The sequence below is a fragment of the Ambystoma mexicanum genome, chromosome 1p, assembly GCF_040938575.1.
Source record: "Ambystoma mexicanum isolate Mex_15411 chromosome 1p, UKY_AmexF1_1, whole genome shotgun sequence".
Classification (NCBI taxonomy): Eukaryota; Metazoa; Chordata; class Amphibia; order Caudata; family Ambystomatidae; genus Ambystoma; species Ambystoma mexicanum.
The window spans coordinates 1082888680-1082905063 of record NC_090921.1 but is presented as its reverse complement, the minus strand read 5'-3'; the positions used below and the strand labels follow the sequence as shown (position 1 = coordinate 1082905063).

General features: G+C 44.3%; 1 protein-coding gene across 9 annotated transcripts in view; it reads right to left on the bottom strand.

The window, feature by feature from the left end:
• METTL25B (methyltransferase like 25B) overlaps positions 1-16384 on the bottom strand; it is a 278862-nt gene that overhangs the window by 213663 nt on the left and 48815 nt on the right. For 7 of the 9 annotated variants that reach the window (XM_069604622.1, XM_069604619.1, XM_069604639.1 and 4 more), the window contains one exon: positions 4827-4952. In XM_069604622.1, coding sequence (XP_069460723.1) covers positions 4827-4952 — 126 coding nt within the window. Of the gene's footprint in view, positions 1-4826; positions 4953-12876; positions 13058-16384 lie in introns of all 9 variants that reach the window. The other 2 variants (XM_069604626.1, XM_069604641.1) reach the window with 1 other exon arrangement.

Genomic DNA, 16384 nt, shown 5'->3' with positions numbered 1-16384 from the left:
GCTTGACTAGCAGAGAGTTGGAGTCAGCAGATCTGAGGGATGTGGAAGGGGAGTATTTGGTGAGAGCAAGTTGCAGATAGTGTGTTCCCCGGCCCCAGACAGCCATATGGATGATGCAGAGGGATTGAAATTTGATCCTTGCAGCAACCGGCAGACAGTGTAGAGATTTTAGGGCTGGAGAGATATGGTCCATTGGCTTAAGGCCAAGGATAAGTCAGTCTCGCAGCCCTATTCTGGATTAGCTGGAGGGGCTGATCGAGGAAGAAGGTAGATTAAGGAAAAGGCTGTTGCAGTAGTCCAGCCTGGAGAGTATCAGAGTCCTGGAGACATTGAGCCCCTGGGGGAAAGTGAGGAAAGAGAGGATGCCCCTGAGGAGGTAGAGTTGGAAATGGGCCTTCCTGATGTGAGGAATGAAAGAGAAGAGTCAAAGAACTCCCAATTTTCTGGTCTCAGAGGAAGGAGAGGGGGGGCGTGAGAGCCCATCGAGTGTGGCCAGAGTGAAGGGGAAAAAGAGGGAACAGGAATCACAATAGGAAGCATCTCAGTCTTGCCGGCATTGAGACAGAGGCATTGGAGGTAAACCAAGACTGGATAGCAGAAAGGTAACGAGGAATGACCGAGGAGGTCAGAAGAAATGCAGAGGGTAGTCTGAAAAGAGTTGGGTGTCGTATGCATAACACTGGAAGTGTGTTGAAAAAGTGTAGGGTGAGCAAGAGGAGCGAGCTAGATGTTAAAGAACCAGGGTGAGAGGTTATAGCCCTGAGGAATGCCACCGGTAGAGATAGAGGTGGGTGAGGAGAAAGAGCCCAGGATAACATGGGAGGTATGGTGGTGTCCAGTCAACTCGTCGAAAAAAAACTGGTCGACTGCAATTTGGTCGACGCAATTTGGTCGAAAACCAAATGGTCGAATTTTTTTTTTATTTATATATTTATTTTTCGGGTTTTCGTGTAGTTAAAAAAGGGGTTTTTAGAGAAAAAAAGGGGGTTGGGGGGGGGACCCCCAAAAAAAAAAAAAAAAAAAAAGGGTTAAAATAAAAAAAAAACATTTTTTCGACCATTTGGTTTTCGACCAAATTGGTTCGACCATTTGTCTGGTCGACCAATTTTTTTCGACAAAATGTCTGGCAACCGGTATGGTCAGTGAGGGAGGTCAGCCAGTCTAGTGCCCACTCCGAGATATCAAGGGTATCCTGGAGTAGTTTTATGAGGATGTAGTTGTTAACAATGTCAAAAAGCAGAGGAGAGATTGAGTAGAATGAGAACAGCAGGTGAGTTGGAGTCAAGAGATGAGAGCAATTCTTCACGGGTGTTCAGGAGAGCAGTTTCCGTGCCTCTGGATGATCGGAATCCGGATTGATGGTCATGCAGGCAACCAACAAGCTCAGTATGCTGGGTCAGATGGGGGAAGACCAACTTCTCCAAAATGAGCGAGATGGGGCAGTAGTTAGCCGGACATAGGGGGTTGGCAAAAGGATTTTTCAGGAGTGGGCACACAAGAGAGTGCTTAATGGAAGAGGGGAAAGACCCAGTTGTAAGAGAGCGATTGCAGAGGTCTGCGAGTCCAGGGGCAAGGTGAGTGGAGTAAACTAATCACATGGTGAGTGTAGTAAATTAGGTGGTACATCTGGGGTAAGCCCTTCCACATATGAACAGATCACAACTACCCCCAGCCCCCAACTCAAATTGCTCACAGTAAGGGGCATGTCGAAAGAGACACAGAATAACTAGGCTGAGTTTCAGACTACAGGAAAACGACTTCTTAGTAGAATATGTGCCAGAGGTTCACATTAATGTCACAGACTTTCTCTCACGTTTACCCCTGGAAGTAGGGAACCCAGGAAAGGAGGAAGAGGAGGAAATTGTCTCAAGCGTGGTTGCTGCCCTCGCCCAAGGGTTGGCTACCCCAATGACTACAGAGGAATGACAATGAAATTATGGCAGACCAGGTGTGGTTCCAAATCAGGAAGTGGGTTCAGATTGGCTGGACAAACAAAGGAGACATCAGTGATAAGTAATCTCTGTACTGGGAGATTACAGGGTAATTTCCCATGGTATTAGTCTCTTTCTGTTTTCCACACAGGATTATTAGATCCATGTTTTATGGGTTTTTCACATCTCCAAGTAGCTTGTCCGATTGGTAATAGATCGTCCTTAGTACTGGGACAAGTTTCTCTCCTCATATAATACCAGTCTTCTTCTGTTTCCCCAACCAGGTTATTATTTACTTGCATTGGCGGGTTTATAAAATTCTCTTTTGACAGTCTTACATTTAGTATCTCATCCTCATGACTGGGAAGAGTTTCTCCATGCATATAATGGTACACCGGCGGCCTCCCCCACTTAGCGTTCTCCCCGGTACCTCTGTATATGCAGGGGCCCTTACAGGGCACAGAACTGGCTCAGGTATTCCTCTTCAATATCTTGCTGCTTGTTTCTCAGCTTCTCGTTCCTCACACTCACTGGCGTCCCGTTCTCTGCTTCCCCTCTGCTTAGAGCCGTATACGTGCACTGGCGATAGGGAGCTGCTCGCACTTGCAGCAGGGATGGTCTCGCTCAGTGTCGTTGCCCGGGCGTCCTGCCCACCACGATACAGTTGTGGTCATGCCACTACATGGTTCCTCTCTCCCACTTCACAAAGATTTCTCGGTTGTAAGCACCGGGCCTCCGGCGTCCCGCACTGGTGTTCTTCGCTTCCTCGAAAGTCTCAGGATCTGCAGCTTGTTTCTGACTCTCCAAGGCTAGATGTCAGGGGGCATCCCCTGCGTACAATACTCTGGCGCTCTCCTTCTTCCACTCGTCCCAGTTAAATATACGTCCCTCCTTAAAGAGACATCATCTTTTCCTTTTTCATATTGGTTTGTTTCAGCATTGTCTTCAGCCAAATATAAAGATGTCACATTATTTTTCATAGCAGGCAGTCCCGTGTATGCAGCTATGGTATGTGGTCTAGGGAGTACCTCACAGGAACAGGAGTCCTTGTCCCCTAAGGGGGAATCTCTCCAAGTGCGGTCCCACTTGCCTCAACCCCTAGGGGGGTCTTGCGGAGCAGACTCACCTCCTTAGACACAAAGGGGGAGGCTCCCCCTTGGGGAGAAGGGACGAACACCCGATGTTTGTCACAGTGGCCAACTCATAATAGTGATGGTTTATTCCTTTTCAAAGAGGCCAGTGGTGAAAGTAGTTAGATGGCCACATGTAACAATACTATACAATTCCTGGAATTCATTTTCAGAAGAGACGTGTACCCTCTTGAATTATTGAGTGACACTGGGCCATAGTTTAGGAGGCTGGAAATAGCAGAATATGTTAAGAAGAAAGGGATAAGATGGAAGTTCACTTCTAATTACCACCCCGAAACTAAATGTGCTAGTAGAGGGATTTAATAGTGATAAGTGTTCTCCTTCTCCAGCCCTTCATCCACGTCTTCCCTAGTCCTTCTCTTTTCATACTTGCGTATCTGTTTCTGCTTGAGTGAAAAAGAGGGTGGTGGGTATCTAAGCCAAGTAGTGGTGGAGTTTCTGCCACTATGGGACTCATGAGTGTAGGAGAGGGTTCACTGTGGGTCAGCAGTTGGAGGGCAGCAGCAGACTTGTGGGGTCCTTGTAAAGAGGACTAAACTGACTTGCAGAGTTCACCATTCTTTGCGTGGTCCTTGCCAGTCTCCATCACAATACACAATCAGCAAACGAGGTAGAGGGTAAGGGCTGAGGAAGCAGGAGAGAGGGACAAGTGCGTCTAACACACCAGGTTTTCATACAAACAATGACAAATAAGGGATGGCAATCATCTGATCTATTCTGCAGGCAAGCGGTCTAATCGGTCAGGTTACTGATTAATCTCTGGATCCTGAGGCGGAGAAAGAACTCCAGAGGGTTAGAGAGAGAATGTTGCATTATTACCATGGGCCTCAGACCTGTTCTGAAGTAAAGAACCAGTCCAGAGAAGGGTCCTTAATGAGTAGACATGATTTGAGTATTCTTTTGAATTGCTTGAAAACCTGTTCTGAACTTATATCCACGGATAGTTTATTTCAATGCTTAGGACCAAAGGCAACAAGTGGTTTCCCCTCATGGAAGTTACTCTTGAACTAACTGTGTTCACTGAGTGGGAGGAGATACAAGGTTTCTTTAAGGGATGGGTTTAGTGGTGCTTGAGGTGGGTTAACTGGGGCCTGTAGTCGCTAGTACTTTGTGGGCAAAGCAGAGTATCTTGAATAGGATCCTTTGCGGTTGTATGGCAGGGGTCTGTACATTTTGGCTCTCCCATCAGTCCTAGCCAGCATAGTCAATGGTGTGAAATCATGGGATCCGGATTCCAAAACATCTGGAGAGCCTCAGATTGCAGACCCCTGTTGTATAAGATCCTGTTGCATTGTTTTTCCTTAAGTTATCAGACACCCGGTCACAGGCATGATTACAATACATATAGCTAGGTTTCCTTCCCTTTACAATGCAATAACATTATCATTGTTCTTACACAATGAATCCTCGACACGTCTCTCGCTACATATTTTTGCTGAGTTCTGAGCAAGCTTTACAGTAGCGCAAAACACATTTGGACACACGTTTGAAAGAATAAATAAGAAAAAAAAACAATTAATGGATGGAACTATGCATGGAACATGTGTACTGAAGCTTTCGAATATAAAACATTAGGTGCTGACTGGTTGATCGAATAATACAATTAGAGTTCTCCGGCTCAGGTGGAAACCTCCTCCTCATCCTCCTGTTCGGAGAAAAGAGTATACAGAGAGATCTCAAATGCCTCAACATTATAGATACCAGATACGCTGGCAGTGCTACAAAATGACTGATGTATACTCACAATAATGTAGGAGTCCGTAATGAAGCCATAGATGGAGAGGACGTGGGTAATGTTTGAGGCCAGCTTCTTCTGCTGTTCCAGTGGGAATGACTGAATGGAATCCGGCCATTTTTCACAGTCAATCATCTGCGGATAAACAGGTAATAGGATTGTTGGATTTATTGTTAGTACCTCAATTGACTTCCCCATTTCCCATGCATTTCCTCTTGAACATGCTGGTGGGTCCAGCCAAGTCTGAGGGATCAAAAGAAGATTTGAGGCCATACAAAGGTTCACAGTTAGACTTATTTGGTGCCGAAACCCTCCTTCCTCCACCTTTTTTCACTGCCACCTCCTTGGCAGCAAAATGTCACTCAGTCACTTACAGTAGCTAGGATTTATAGTGTCCTGCACTTCGTTCTTGTCTCGCTCTCTTGGTTGTAGTCAAAGTCCCAGAGGTTATGTGTTGATTCTCCTGAACTCTGCCACCAGGTATCCCTATCCTGGTAACCTTGGAACTTCTTACAAGGGCCAGGAATGTCCTAATGGTCGGACCCCAGGGTTCCAACAACATTGCCCTCTTTGTTGGGACTGCCTCCCTAACTGGGCCTATGCTAGGCTCTTGAAAAAAGTCAGGAGCATCCTAAGGGTCTTCCATTTGCACTTCCTCCCTCCCCTTACCTTCCGTCTTCCATTCTTATCTATCACCATCTCCTGTTTCCACCCTTTCCCTTCTTCTCTTCCTTTTTTCATTCCACCTCCTCTCCTTCTTCTTCTTTCCACACTCTCTCTTATCCTTGCTTCTGCACATTTTTCCACTCAGAAACTCTTGCACCACCTGTGACGAATCCCAGGAGGTCGTCACTGCTTCAATAAGGGAAGCCCTTTCCCAGGAAGCCAGGGAGATGAGGCCGATAGTCCCCCAGGGGGTGATACTCAGCGGGTGGATCTCCAGGGAGGGGAAACCCCCTATGGGACCAGCGACGACTATTGTGGGAGAACACAGTATTCACTTAACACCCCCACCTCTCTTTCACTCCCACCTTCCCATCCCATATACCTCTGTAGCATGCAAGAAGTAGAAAAGACTGAGACGAGGAAGAGGTACAGATACGCAGGGATCACTCAAAAGGAACATATCTGGACGGACATAAAAACTGACAAAAGACTTAACCGGATGTCAGATTCTCCAGAGAGGAACCGCGAGAGGCAGCAAGCCCCACAGACAGAGGAAGTAGGAGCAGGCCCAGGTGCAGAGACGCTGAAGAGGCAGTCTCCACCAGACCCGCTTAGCAAACCGGGAGGCTGGCTGCAGGAAGCTCCAGCAGTGCAGTTCTGCAGGGACCTGCGGTCTGGAGGGAAGGAAAACACTGAAGTGGGTCTGAAGCTGCAATCGCTGCAGCAAGTCAAGGAGAGCCCCAGAGAGCCGGCGGAGCAGAGGACACTGGGAAGCCAGCGACCGACCACAGGGCTGCAGCCAATACCCTAGGTACCAATAGATTCACAGATGGCTACTGTTGGTGTGGTGGCTTTTTCTGTATGTTTGGTGAACTTTAGGGTTTCCTGGTTTGTGTCATCCAGATCCAGCTCCTGACACCATATGTAAGGGTGCAGAAGTAAGACCGACACAGAGGGGTCATGTTGGCATAAACATTTATTAAAGTAAAAAATTGAAAAGAAAACCTGGTCTTGCCCAAACTCAAAAAGGGGCTAACTCCCAACCATAAGCTCAGCCACCCAAGTACCTTAAGAGCTTATGGTTGGGAGTTCCCAAAGGGTGCAGGAAACCCAGAGAAGCATAGTGAATGGAACTCTTCCAACATATGAGAACATAACATGGGAATAGGGTCATATCAAGTAGAAAGCTGTGGGAGAGATACATATGAAGACAGTACTTGGCAGGGAAGTAAACCAAGTCTGTATGTGAAATCAAGAAGCCATAAAGAGAACTGTGATAGTAATACAGAGGAATACAGAGCTTGGAAGGCAAGTAAACCAAGTCTGTGTTTGGGACAAAGATCTGATGGAGAAGGAAAGCAGGTCTGACAAACAGGGTCAGGGACGCACCAAAGCTTGGAGAAGCATCCAAGCCCTCTTCTTCGTCGCAGTGCCTGGTGGAAAGGAACCAGGTCTGCCGATCAGGTCGAGGACCCAGAGAAAGAGAAGAAGCCTGAGAGGGGCCAATTGGGGAACAGAGTTATTTCCCCACCCATTGTTGAACTGTGTTACAAGTATGAAGAAGGTTGGGGAAGGGAGACATCCCCCAGAAGTTGACCAACTGTATGTGAAGTCTGAGGAAGGCTGTGGAAGGGAGACAATGCCCCAAAATGTGAGGAACTGAACAATCCAGAACTGTCTTTTTGTCCAGGGGAAGGGAGTCACTCCTTTGGGCTAGGAAGACCGTCTTTTAACTTAATTTAGCTTGGAGAGTGAGGGACAGAGCAAGTATTCTGACATTGTGCGCCTTTTGCTTTTGACATCCTGACTGTGACACTAGTTATTTTGGTTGAGGCAGGGAAGCCCCTTTTTGAGTTTGGGCAAGACCAGGTTTTCTTTTAAATTTTTCACTTTAATAAATGTTTATGCTAACATGACCCATCTGTGTCGGTCTTACTTCTGTACCCTTACATATGGTGTCAGGAGCGGGATCTGGATGACACAAACCAGGAAACCCTAAAGTTCACCAAACGTACAGAAAAAGCCACCACACCAACAGTAGCCATCTGTGAAACCATTGGGTTTGCCCTTTGAAGCAGCCAATCCCGGGAGAAAGAAACATAATACCTACTGGCCGAATACTGACTGCCCCTCTAGTTACATATATCTGCTTAACATCCAAATCCGGGTTAACCTGGAAATACGGACTGGATGTTTTAGTTGGGATTGTTGATCTAGATTATAGGGGTGATGTGAAAATTCTTTTGCAGAATAGTGGGAAACAAAATCATGGATAAGGAGGCCCAAGGAATGTTGGAGAGGGCAGTGTTCCCTGACATCTTAAAAGTCTCAGACCAAGACCATACTGAGATGGAAACAAAGGGGTTTGGCGAGGCTGACCAAGTTCCAGTCCCAGACTCAGAAGCCCCAACCCCTAGGACCGAACAAGAAGAATTAGAAATGATCCCAGACTAGCTTTCGCTCAGCGGAACAATCCAATATTGGCAGAGGCCTTCCTCAAGGTAATATCTGAGGAGGAAGAAAGAGGGTCCCTTCTTTATCAAACAAGGAGTATTATACAGAGGAGACAACGCCAATGTGGGAGTACCCCAGTCCCAAATAGTATTCCCGAAAAGTCACTGCAGGGTGGTTCTACAGATTGCCCAAGCCCACCTCACATCTGGTCACTGTGTGACCTTTAACACCCAAAATCAAATAGTCAATAAGTTCTATTGGCATGGAATTTTTGAAGACCTCAAACATTTTGTTTTGACATGCCCATTGTGTCAAAAGACTGACCCACAAAAACCTCCAGCACTCTAGCAACCCCTACCTATTATAGGCTTCCCTTTTTTCTAGAATAGGGATGGATATTGTAGGACCCTTGGAACCTTTCAAGCTTGGATAATCGATATACCTGTCATATTAGCCTATGCCACACGTTATCCAGAGGCCTTCCCCGTGTGAAGCAACACCTTGCAGCAGACATTAAAACATCTCATGCCATTTTTATCATGGGTACGTTTCCCTAGAAAAATTGTTACTGATCAAAGTACGACGTTCATGAGCAAGATCATGGCTGAGGTGAAGGAAATTCTTAAAATTAAAACCTTCAGAACGTTTGTATATCACCCCAAGACAGAGCTGGTTGAACGGTTTAACAAAATGCTTAAAAGGATCCTTAAGAAACTAGTCGAGGCAGATGGCAGAAACTGGGACATGATGGTACCCTATTTGCCATCAGCAAAGTCCCTCTAACCTCACTGGGGTTCTCACCCTTTGAACTTCTGTATGGGTGACATCGCAGAGATGTGTTAGACATGCTAAGGGAAGAAGCCATTTCACCCCTATCCCAAATTGTGCAGAGAATTAAGGAGCATATGGTGCTGGTTAGGGATATAAAAGTTCCAATCTGGCCAAAGCCCAAGAAAATAAAAAGGACCAATATAAGACAACCCCTCATTCTTTTTCCATTGGGCAAAAGGTGCTCGTCCTCCTTCCCACATCAGAACATAAAATGCTGTCCTGTTGGCACGGTCCTTATGACATTTTACAACAGACCAGGCCATGTAATTAATGAGTCTCTTAACGCGACAGATGCCTGAAATCACAGATCTACCACATAAATTTCTTAAATAAGTGGAGGAGCGATCCTGTAGAGTCAACCTCAGTGGTGATGGCTAGTCTATTAGCTGAAGACATTGGGAGCCTTAATTTGATCCATAATGACCTTCCTCAATGGAAGAATATCCAAGATCTTTTGAATACATTTCCTGATGTATTCATTGATGAATCCGATGAGAGTCACAGGGATTTATCACCATAGTCGCACACCACTTGGGAAGGTTACAAAATGTAAGGCCCTACCAGATACCAGAATAGTGGGCTAATGTAGAAGATTCATTCTCAAATGTTCATTTATTATTACATGCCTAACCGACAACCAGAATAACGTAGAACCACAAAAGATCAAATAGGGAAAGGAAGATCAGGCCTTCTTTGACTCCCTTAATTCTATCATGTGTAGTGAACCTGTCCTATATGTAACTTCAACAACGAGTTTATACACCAAACGGATGCCTTGAAGGTGGGTCTAGTAGCGGTTTTGTCCCTGAAGGTGGGTCTATGAGCGGTTCTGTCCCAAATCCATGATGGAATGGAGCATCCCATGCAGTTTATCAGCCAAAAATGATATCTTAGAGAATGAAAGTATGTCACAATAGAACTGGAGGCTTCAGCAATCAAATGCGCAGGAGGTGGAGAAGATGTTGGCAGATTAAATTATAGAACTGTCTCAGAGTCCATGGTCTTCACCAACAGTCCTGGTAGCCAAACCAGATCAATCATGGAGATTTTGTATCGACTTTCGAAAGTTGAACTCGGTGAACTACCCAATGCCAAGGATTGGCAACCTCATTGTCAATCCGGACACTGCCATTTACATTTCCACGGTTGATCTGACCAAGGGCTATTGGAAGGTCCCTCTGAACCCTGAAGGTGCACCAACCACATTTCAAAGGCTAATTAACTAGTTACTTTAAACCCATGCAAGTTTTTGTGGGGCCTACTTAGACGACAGTCATACACAGCCAAACTTGGGAGGAACATATGACCCATCTATCAAATCACAAGGGCCTTACGCCATGCTGGATTAACCGCAAAACCCAAAGAAATGCCACCTAGCCCAGTCGGCTGTAAAATACCTGGGGTTCTTTGCAGGCAACTGGATCGTCCAACCTCAACTAGAGAAAGTTGAAGCTGTGAAAGAAACTCCCATACCCAAGACCAAAAGGGATCTGAGGGCTTTCTTAGGATTAGTGGACTATCATAGAAGATGCACTCCCAAATGTTCATCTATTATTGCATGAATTAGTGTGTTTGTAGAAGTGCACACTATTCTACTCTTTCCAAATATAAACAGTTATGATTTGATGAATTGTAACAGTATTTCAATTATATTCTAAAGGTGATCCTTGTTTGGTCTGTGCTACCAGACCGAAGAATATGTGAAACAAGAAAGGTATCTCGAGATTCTCAGGATACAAGCAAGGGCTCAGCATAAACAACCACATAGGTTGTAGATTAAATACATAAATTGACAAAGTAAGCAAACATTCGCAGAGAGCTTTCAAAATAATCTATTCACAAAATGTAAACAAATGTAAAATATTCTGCTGAAAGTTTCAAAACAAATTCAACAAAGCATTACATAAAAGAACCAACAATGGTTCTGTACAACTTAGTAAACTGAAGCATCAATAACATTGGTTGTCAACAAGAAAAGGTGTACAAACAAATGTTTGATTTTGTTCACTTTATATCTCTGTAGTTTTCTTTATAAACAATTTATCCACAGTTCTCAAAGGAAAAACGGGGAAGAAATAATCCTAATATCTTGATAGGGATTGTTAATCTTGTTGACGATTGGAAATCGTCCACCTATCATCTACGACGCATTTCGGGCCAGACGCCCTTCTTCAGGTATAGATATCAAGATTATTTCTGCAATTGTAACAAAAGTAAATATTACTATATAGTAAACTCATTAATGATGATTCATGAATTATCACTACAAAATAAGGAAAGGCTCTCTCGACTAATCAGAAAGTATGTCGTTTCTGAAAAAATTGAGCAACATAATCTAGGTTACTCAAAATATCCAGCTCTCACAATTTAAATTGGTATCCGTAAACAACAGATACGTAGGTCTAGGGCGGGACAAGACGCTTTATGAGCGCTGTGTCCCGCTAAACTAGACCAAAAAAAGAATAAAAAAAAAGGTACTGACTTTACATTCAATTTTTGCAACTAAACTCACCCACTAATGTGGATATTGATTTCGATTAACAAAGTTACGATGTAGTGTTCGGATGAGTGTGATATGCCAAGATCTTCTTAAGCTAAATTGCGGTATCTCCAGAGGCTGTAACTACATATTCATTCTAGTGAGTCTCAAACCGAAGATAGATTTTAGTTTATTAATTAAAATAATCCCCAAGATTAGGATAGAGGTAATTCAGTAATGTACCTCTTTTGTTCGTTTCGTCTCCAAATCATTCCATGAGAAGGCATATATATATTTGTTTTGTACTGTCATGAAGTAAGTTATGCCAGAACCCAATAGTAGTTGCAGGTAAGTAATATATCTGTAAGAGAAATATTGAACCGAACGTGTTACTAATAGTGTGACCCGTACTGTTCTTTATAAACTATCAACATTTTGTCAACAGAAACAGATAATCACTTACTCTTGCCCGATATTCAATGCGATTGTTAACTGCCAATGGTGGCAGAAAGGAAAAAGCTACATTGCTCCACGTCTGTTGGCGTGGACACCAACTACTTTGCAGCGTGCTGCAATTCAAGAGACACACACGTCTCAGTCTATAAAGTGAATTACTGCTAAGTTCGAGTCATATTTAGCTAATACGGTGACCGCTAATGAGTTTACTAGCTATAGACTTACTTCAAATATCGTATCTGAAAAGCCGTATCTTGGCGGGCTCCTGTATCTCATCTCTTTCGTTCTCTCTCTCACTCGTGATCGCTGCTAAGCAACGACAGTGACTGAATCCGACTTAAAGACTAGAAACTGCTAGTGCTTATCCATAGCCGCCATATTGAGCGGAGAAATGGCTGTCTGCCGTTTACCCTAAAGGTGAAACTCTTAACCCTTCAACGTTACAGGGCAGGTTGGAAATTAATATCTTGTCAGACATTTAAACCACAAATGGTAGTTTATAAACCTGATGTCCTATTACTTATTGTCACGAGTAATGTACTAAGTACTTGAATTCAGAGCACGAGATCACATAGTAAAGTTGAGACAACACAAGTTTCAAGCATGAAAGTTAAAAGGAAATAATTTCCGGGATCATTTTTGTATAATCTGCATCATATTGAGAACAAACATTAGACACGGTGATGTCGACCCGGTTAATAAAATGAGACCAGAAGTAGCATCTCATGGTTAGATCTACTATTAGTCTGATCGATGTTACATCAAAAATACATCCACAGTACCCTTATTAGTATCACTGGTATTTAGCATATTGCATTGTTGCTACTTAAGATGTTGCTTTACAAATAACGGTATAAATCCCAATCTAGGTTCATCCCTCTTGGTTGCATCAAATCCAATTTCTCTATCCGAAAAGTTTCTCTCTGCTGTAGTAATTTAGGGAAATTGTGGCAGAACGCAATATTCACTTAACACCACCACCTCACCTTCACCCCCACTCTCTTCACCCCTACCCTCGTACCCCATATACTTCTGTAGTATGCAAGCAGTAGAATGGACAGACAAGGAAGAATAGGGATGAAAATCATGATCCAAAACCAGAAAGGACAGACGAGGAAGAGGCGCGGATCCGCAGACCCCGATTGGAAAGGACATAAAAACTGACAGACTTACCTGGATGTCAGATGCTCAGGAGAGGAACTGCGAGAGGGACAGAGGCTCGCAGACAAAAGGCAGCAGGAGCAGACCCAAGCATGGAGATGCAAAAGAGGCAGTCTCCACCAGACCCGCTGAGAAAACCCGGGAAACTGGCTGCAGGAAGCTCCAGCAGTGCAGCTCTGCAGGGACATGCGGTCTGGAGAGAAGGAAGATGCCAAAGTGTGTCAAACCAAAGAGCTGCTGCAGCAAGCCAAGGAGAGCCTCAACGCGCCGGCAAAGCAGAGGAAGACACTGGGAAGTCTGCGACCGACCGGAGGGTTACAGCCAGTTACTTGGGTGGCTAGACCTACAGTTGGGGGCCCCAGAGGGTGCAGGAAACCACAAGAAGCATAGCAAATGAAACTCTACCAACATATGGTAACAAGGGGAATAGGGTCTGGGATCCTTACAAGCAAAGGACACGCCAAGTAGAAAGCTGTGGGAGAGATGCATATGAAGACAGTACTTGGCAGGGTAGTAAACCAAATCTTCATGTGACATCAAGCAGCCATGAAGAGGACTGAGAATAATACAGAGGAGCACAGCACTTGGCAGGAGAGTAAACTAAGCCTGTGTATGAAACTAAAAAACCTGATAGAGAAGGAAAGCAGGTCTGTCAACCAGGGCCAGGGCCCCACCACAGCATGGAGGAGCATCCAAGCCACTCTTCTTCGTCGCAGTGCCTGGTAGGAGGAAACCAGGTGTGCCAAGCACGGTCAGCGACCCACTACAGTTTGGAGATGCATCCAAACTCCTCTTTGTCACAGTGCTTGGTGGAAACGAACCAGGTGTGCTGATCAGGGTCAAGGACCCAGAGACAGAGGAATCCTGAGAGGGGCCAATTGGAGAACAGAGATATTTCCCCACCCATTGTTGAAATGCGTTACGAGAATGAAAGAACAGCAGAGGTACACACCTTTGTGGAACTCTCCCATCCCCTGCACGCCCAATTAACGTTCAATTTCTATTCATTTTTTAAAAAAGAATAAAACTCTTAATACCCAATTTCAGTAAAAAAAGAGATTTACTTCATCTTGTTCTGTGATCACAATTCGTTAAATATGAATAAGGAACAAATATACTGACATTGTTTTCTTTTTCAGCAAATTAAGTAAAGTGGAGTTAGAAATTCAATCTAATCTCTTTCCACTAGCTACAGTAATTGACATTATCAAAAAGAAGGTAGGTATTCCACAATGTTCAAATACGTTTCACATATGTAAACCCCAATAATCTTGGTGATGTAACTATCACTTGTGTTCTGCTTTATGCGTTTTGGGAAATTATTTCCCTTCGTCAGGAGCGGTCAATTCAATTCTTTGTATCTACAACAGATAATGAGTGTCACTCAAACTAATGTTTCCTATAACATGTTTGCATTCATATTTAATTCCATTAATATAATCTGTCATGAATCCTGTTTTAATAATCACCTGGATGATTCCTATCAGTGTCAATTTTTCTAATCTTCATCCTATCTGGATTCTTATTCTAGTTCAAAGTTCTTCCTAAAAAATCAATCAAAATTGAAAACATATGGTGTAAAACCTTATAACCTTAGTACCCTATAGTAGTATATTCACATCAAGCTTATTAATAACTAAATCGGTCATCAATTTGATAACTAGAGATGCTGCCGTTTAGTATCTATATGGTAGTTTACCTGTAATTAATAAAGAGAATGTTCCACGAAGTATCTCTTGGTTCCACTCGGGTTCTTCGAGCCCCTCTGGGCCTCTAGGCCTGAAACCCTATTGCCGGACTCCCTCTTGTAGGCATGTCTGTAAATAAAGGTTAGAATTTTCTAGATTTAGAACCTCTATCTGTGCCCCACATACTTCAGTGTGCCAATTTATAATTGTTTTTTTAACAAAAACAGAAACAGCCCAGATACCCAACACACGTCTAGGTGTTAGGAACATGACTGACCATTGGATGTGGATAGAGGGCCTAGCCAAGGCTCATTCACAAGTCCTCCACTTTGCAGGCAATCAGTTTAAATGCAAGCAAATGCAGTCACAGAATTGCACCTTAAATGCTAGGACCATGGGTGTCATGAGGGGTAGGTTTAGTTGGTCTCTTTGGCATAGGTGGAGACGTATCGACTGCGTTACAAGAAACACCCCCAAGATGCCATCTGCACTCTGTAGAGCGTTGCAGACTGAGTCCTCCTGGACCTTTGACTCTGTCCCCCGCTGCACGGAAGGCTTATCTGCCTCCCTGGACCGGAGCGCTATGCGTTGCTACTCTTATTAGCGAATGCTTGTGAGTTCGATTTCTTACTGTCCTTTCTTTCCTGTCCTTTATCCTCTCAGCATTCAGTAATGAACTCCCAGTCTTGCCTCTTTTACAGACCTCGCTTGGATCGCTCGACAGAGCAGCTCCATTCTATCCATCCAGCCCTGCAAATCATACGGAGTCCTCCCGGGTAGGAAACACCCGTTCATTGATTAGGGCTAATCCTTATCTTGTTCACTTATTTCGACATTCAGCAGTCTCTGATTAAGACCATTTTGACAGGACTAACTTCTGACATCCATACGTCCTTCCACCTCCTTCTGGGTATGGACACTCTTGTAGCTCCATAGCAACCATCTCGCTTACGAAACAGCAAACATGTACACTTACTTGCTTTTATCCTCCAGGCGCCCTGCTGTCTATATTGAAGTTCCCGACCTCCAGCAGCACTCTTCACTTCTCTGCTTGCATACCAAGGTACACATATAGAAAGTCAGAGATTTTGTTAAACCGCGGCCATACTGAGCTTTATGTTACATTGCTAGGCAACAGTGAAGGCTTCCCCGACTATGTTGCTCTTTTGTTTCTGGCTTCTCCTAATCTCTGCTCTTTACATTTTAGACACGCGCTTCTGGTGTTCTTCGTTGAGAACAGACACCAGTTCACCCCTAAGCCACCTGTCATGTCAGATTGGGTATTGATCTCTTCTCTTATACGCTTAATAGGTGTCCTGTTCTACCACCTTAGTAACCAATATTTCTCCGTTGTTCCCTACAGTACAGAGCTTCCTGGCATCAGCTGGTCCAAGACATCCCAACCGCAGGAATCCTCCGGCAGTACAGCCTCGCGACTGAAGAACTCCACCCTGAGAAGAAACACAGGGTTTTCTTCCCCAGAGGGTTTCTCTGGAAATCATACCCTCTCTGCACCATTGACCCAGAGAATCCTCGAAACCTCACACTGCTGCTTTGGATCCAGGTCAGTGGTTCTAGCCTAGTTGGTCAATGTACATGTTATCAAGTTTATACAGAGTGTGACAGATAGCAACGCCACTGACTCTGGTCATGGATCAAATGCAGCAGTTGGTGGCTGCAGTTCAGTCTCTCACCTTAGAGGTTCAGAACCTTAAACAAGAAAACGCGGGCTTGTTGCAACAAATGGTTCACTCCCTGCAAAGTTCAGAAATATCGCCAGGTCCCTTGCTAGGATCTGGCAATTAAAGAATTTCTCCATGCTTACAGAGTAC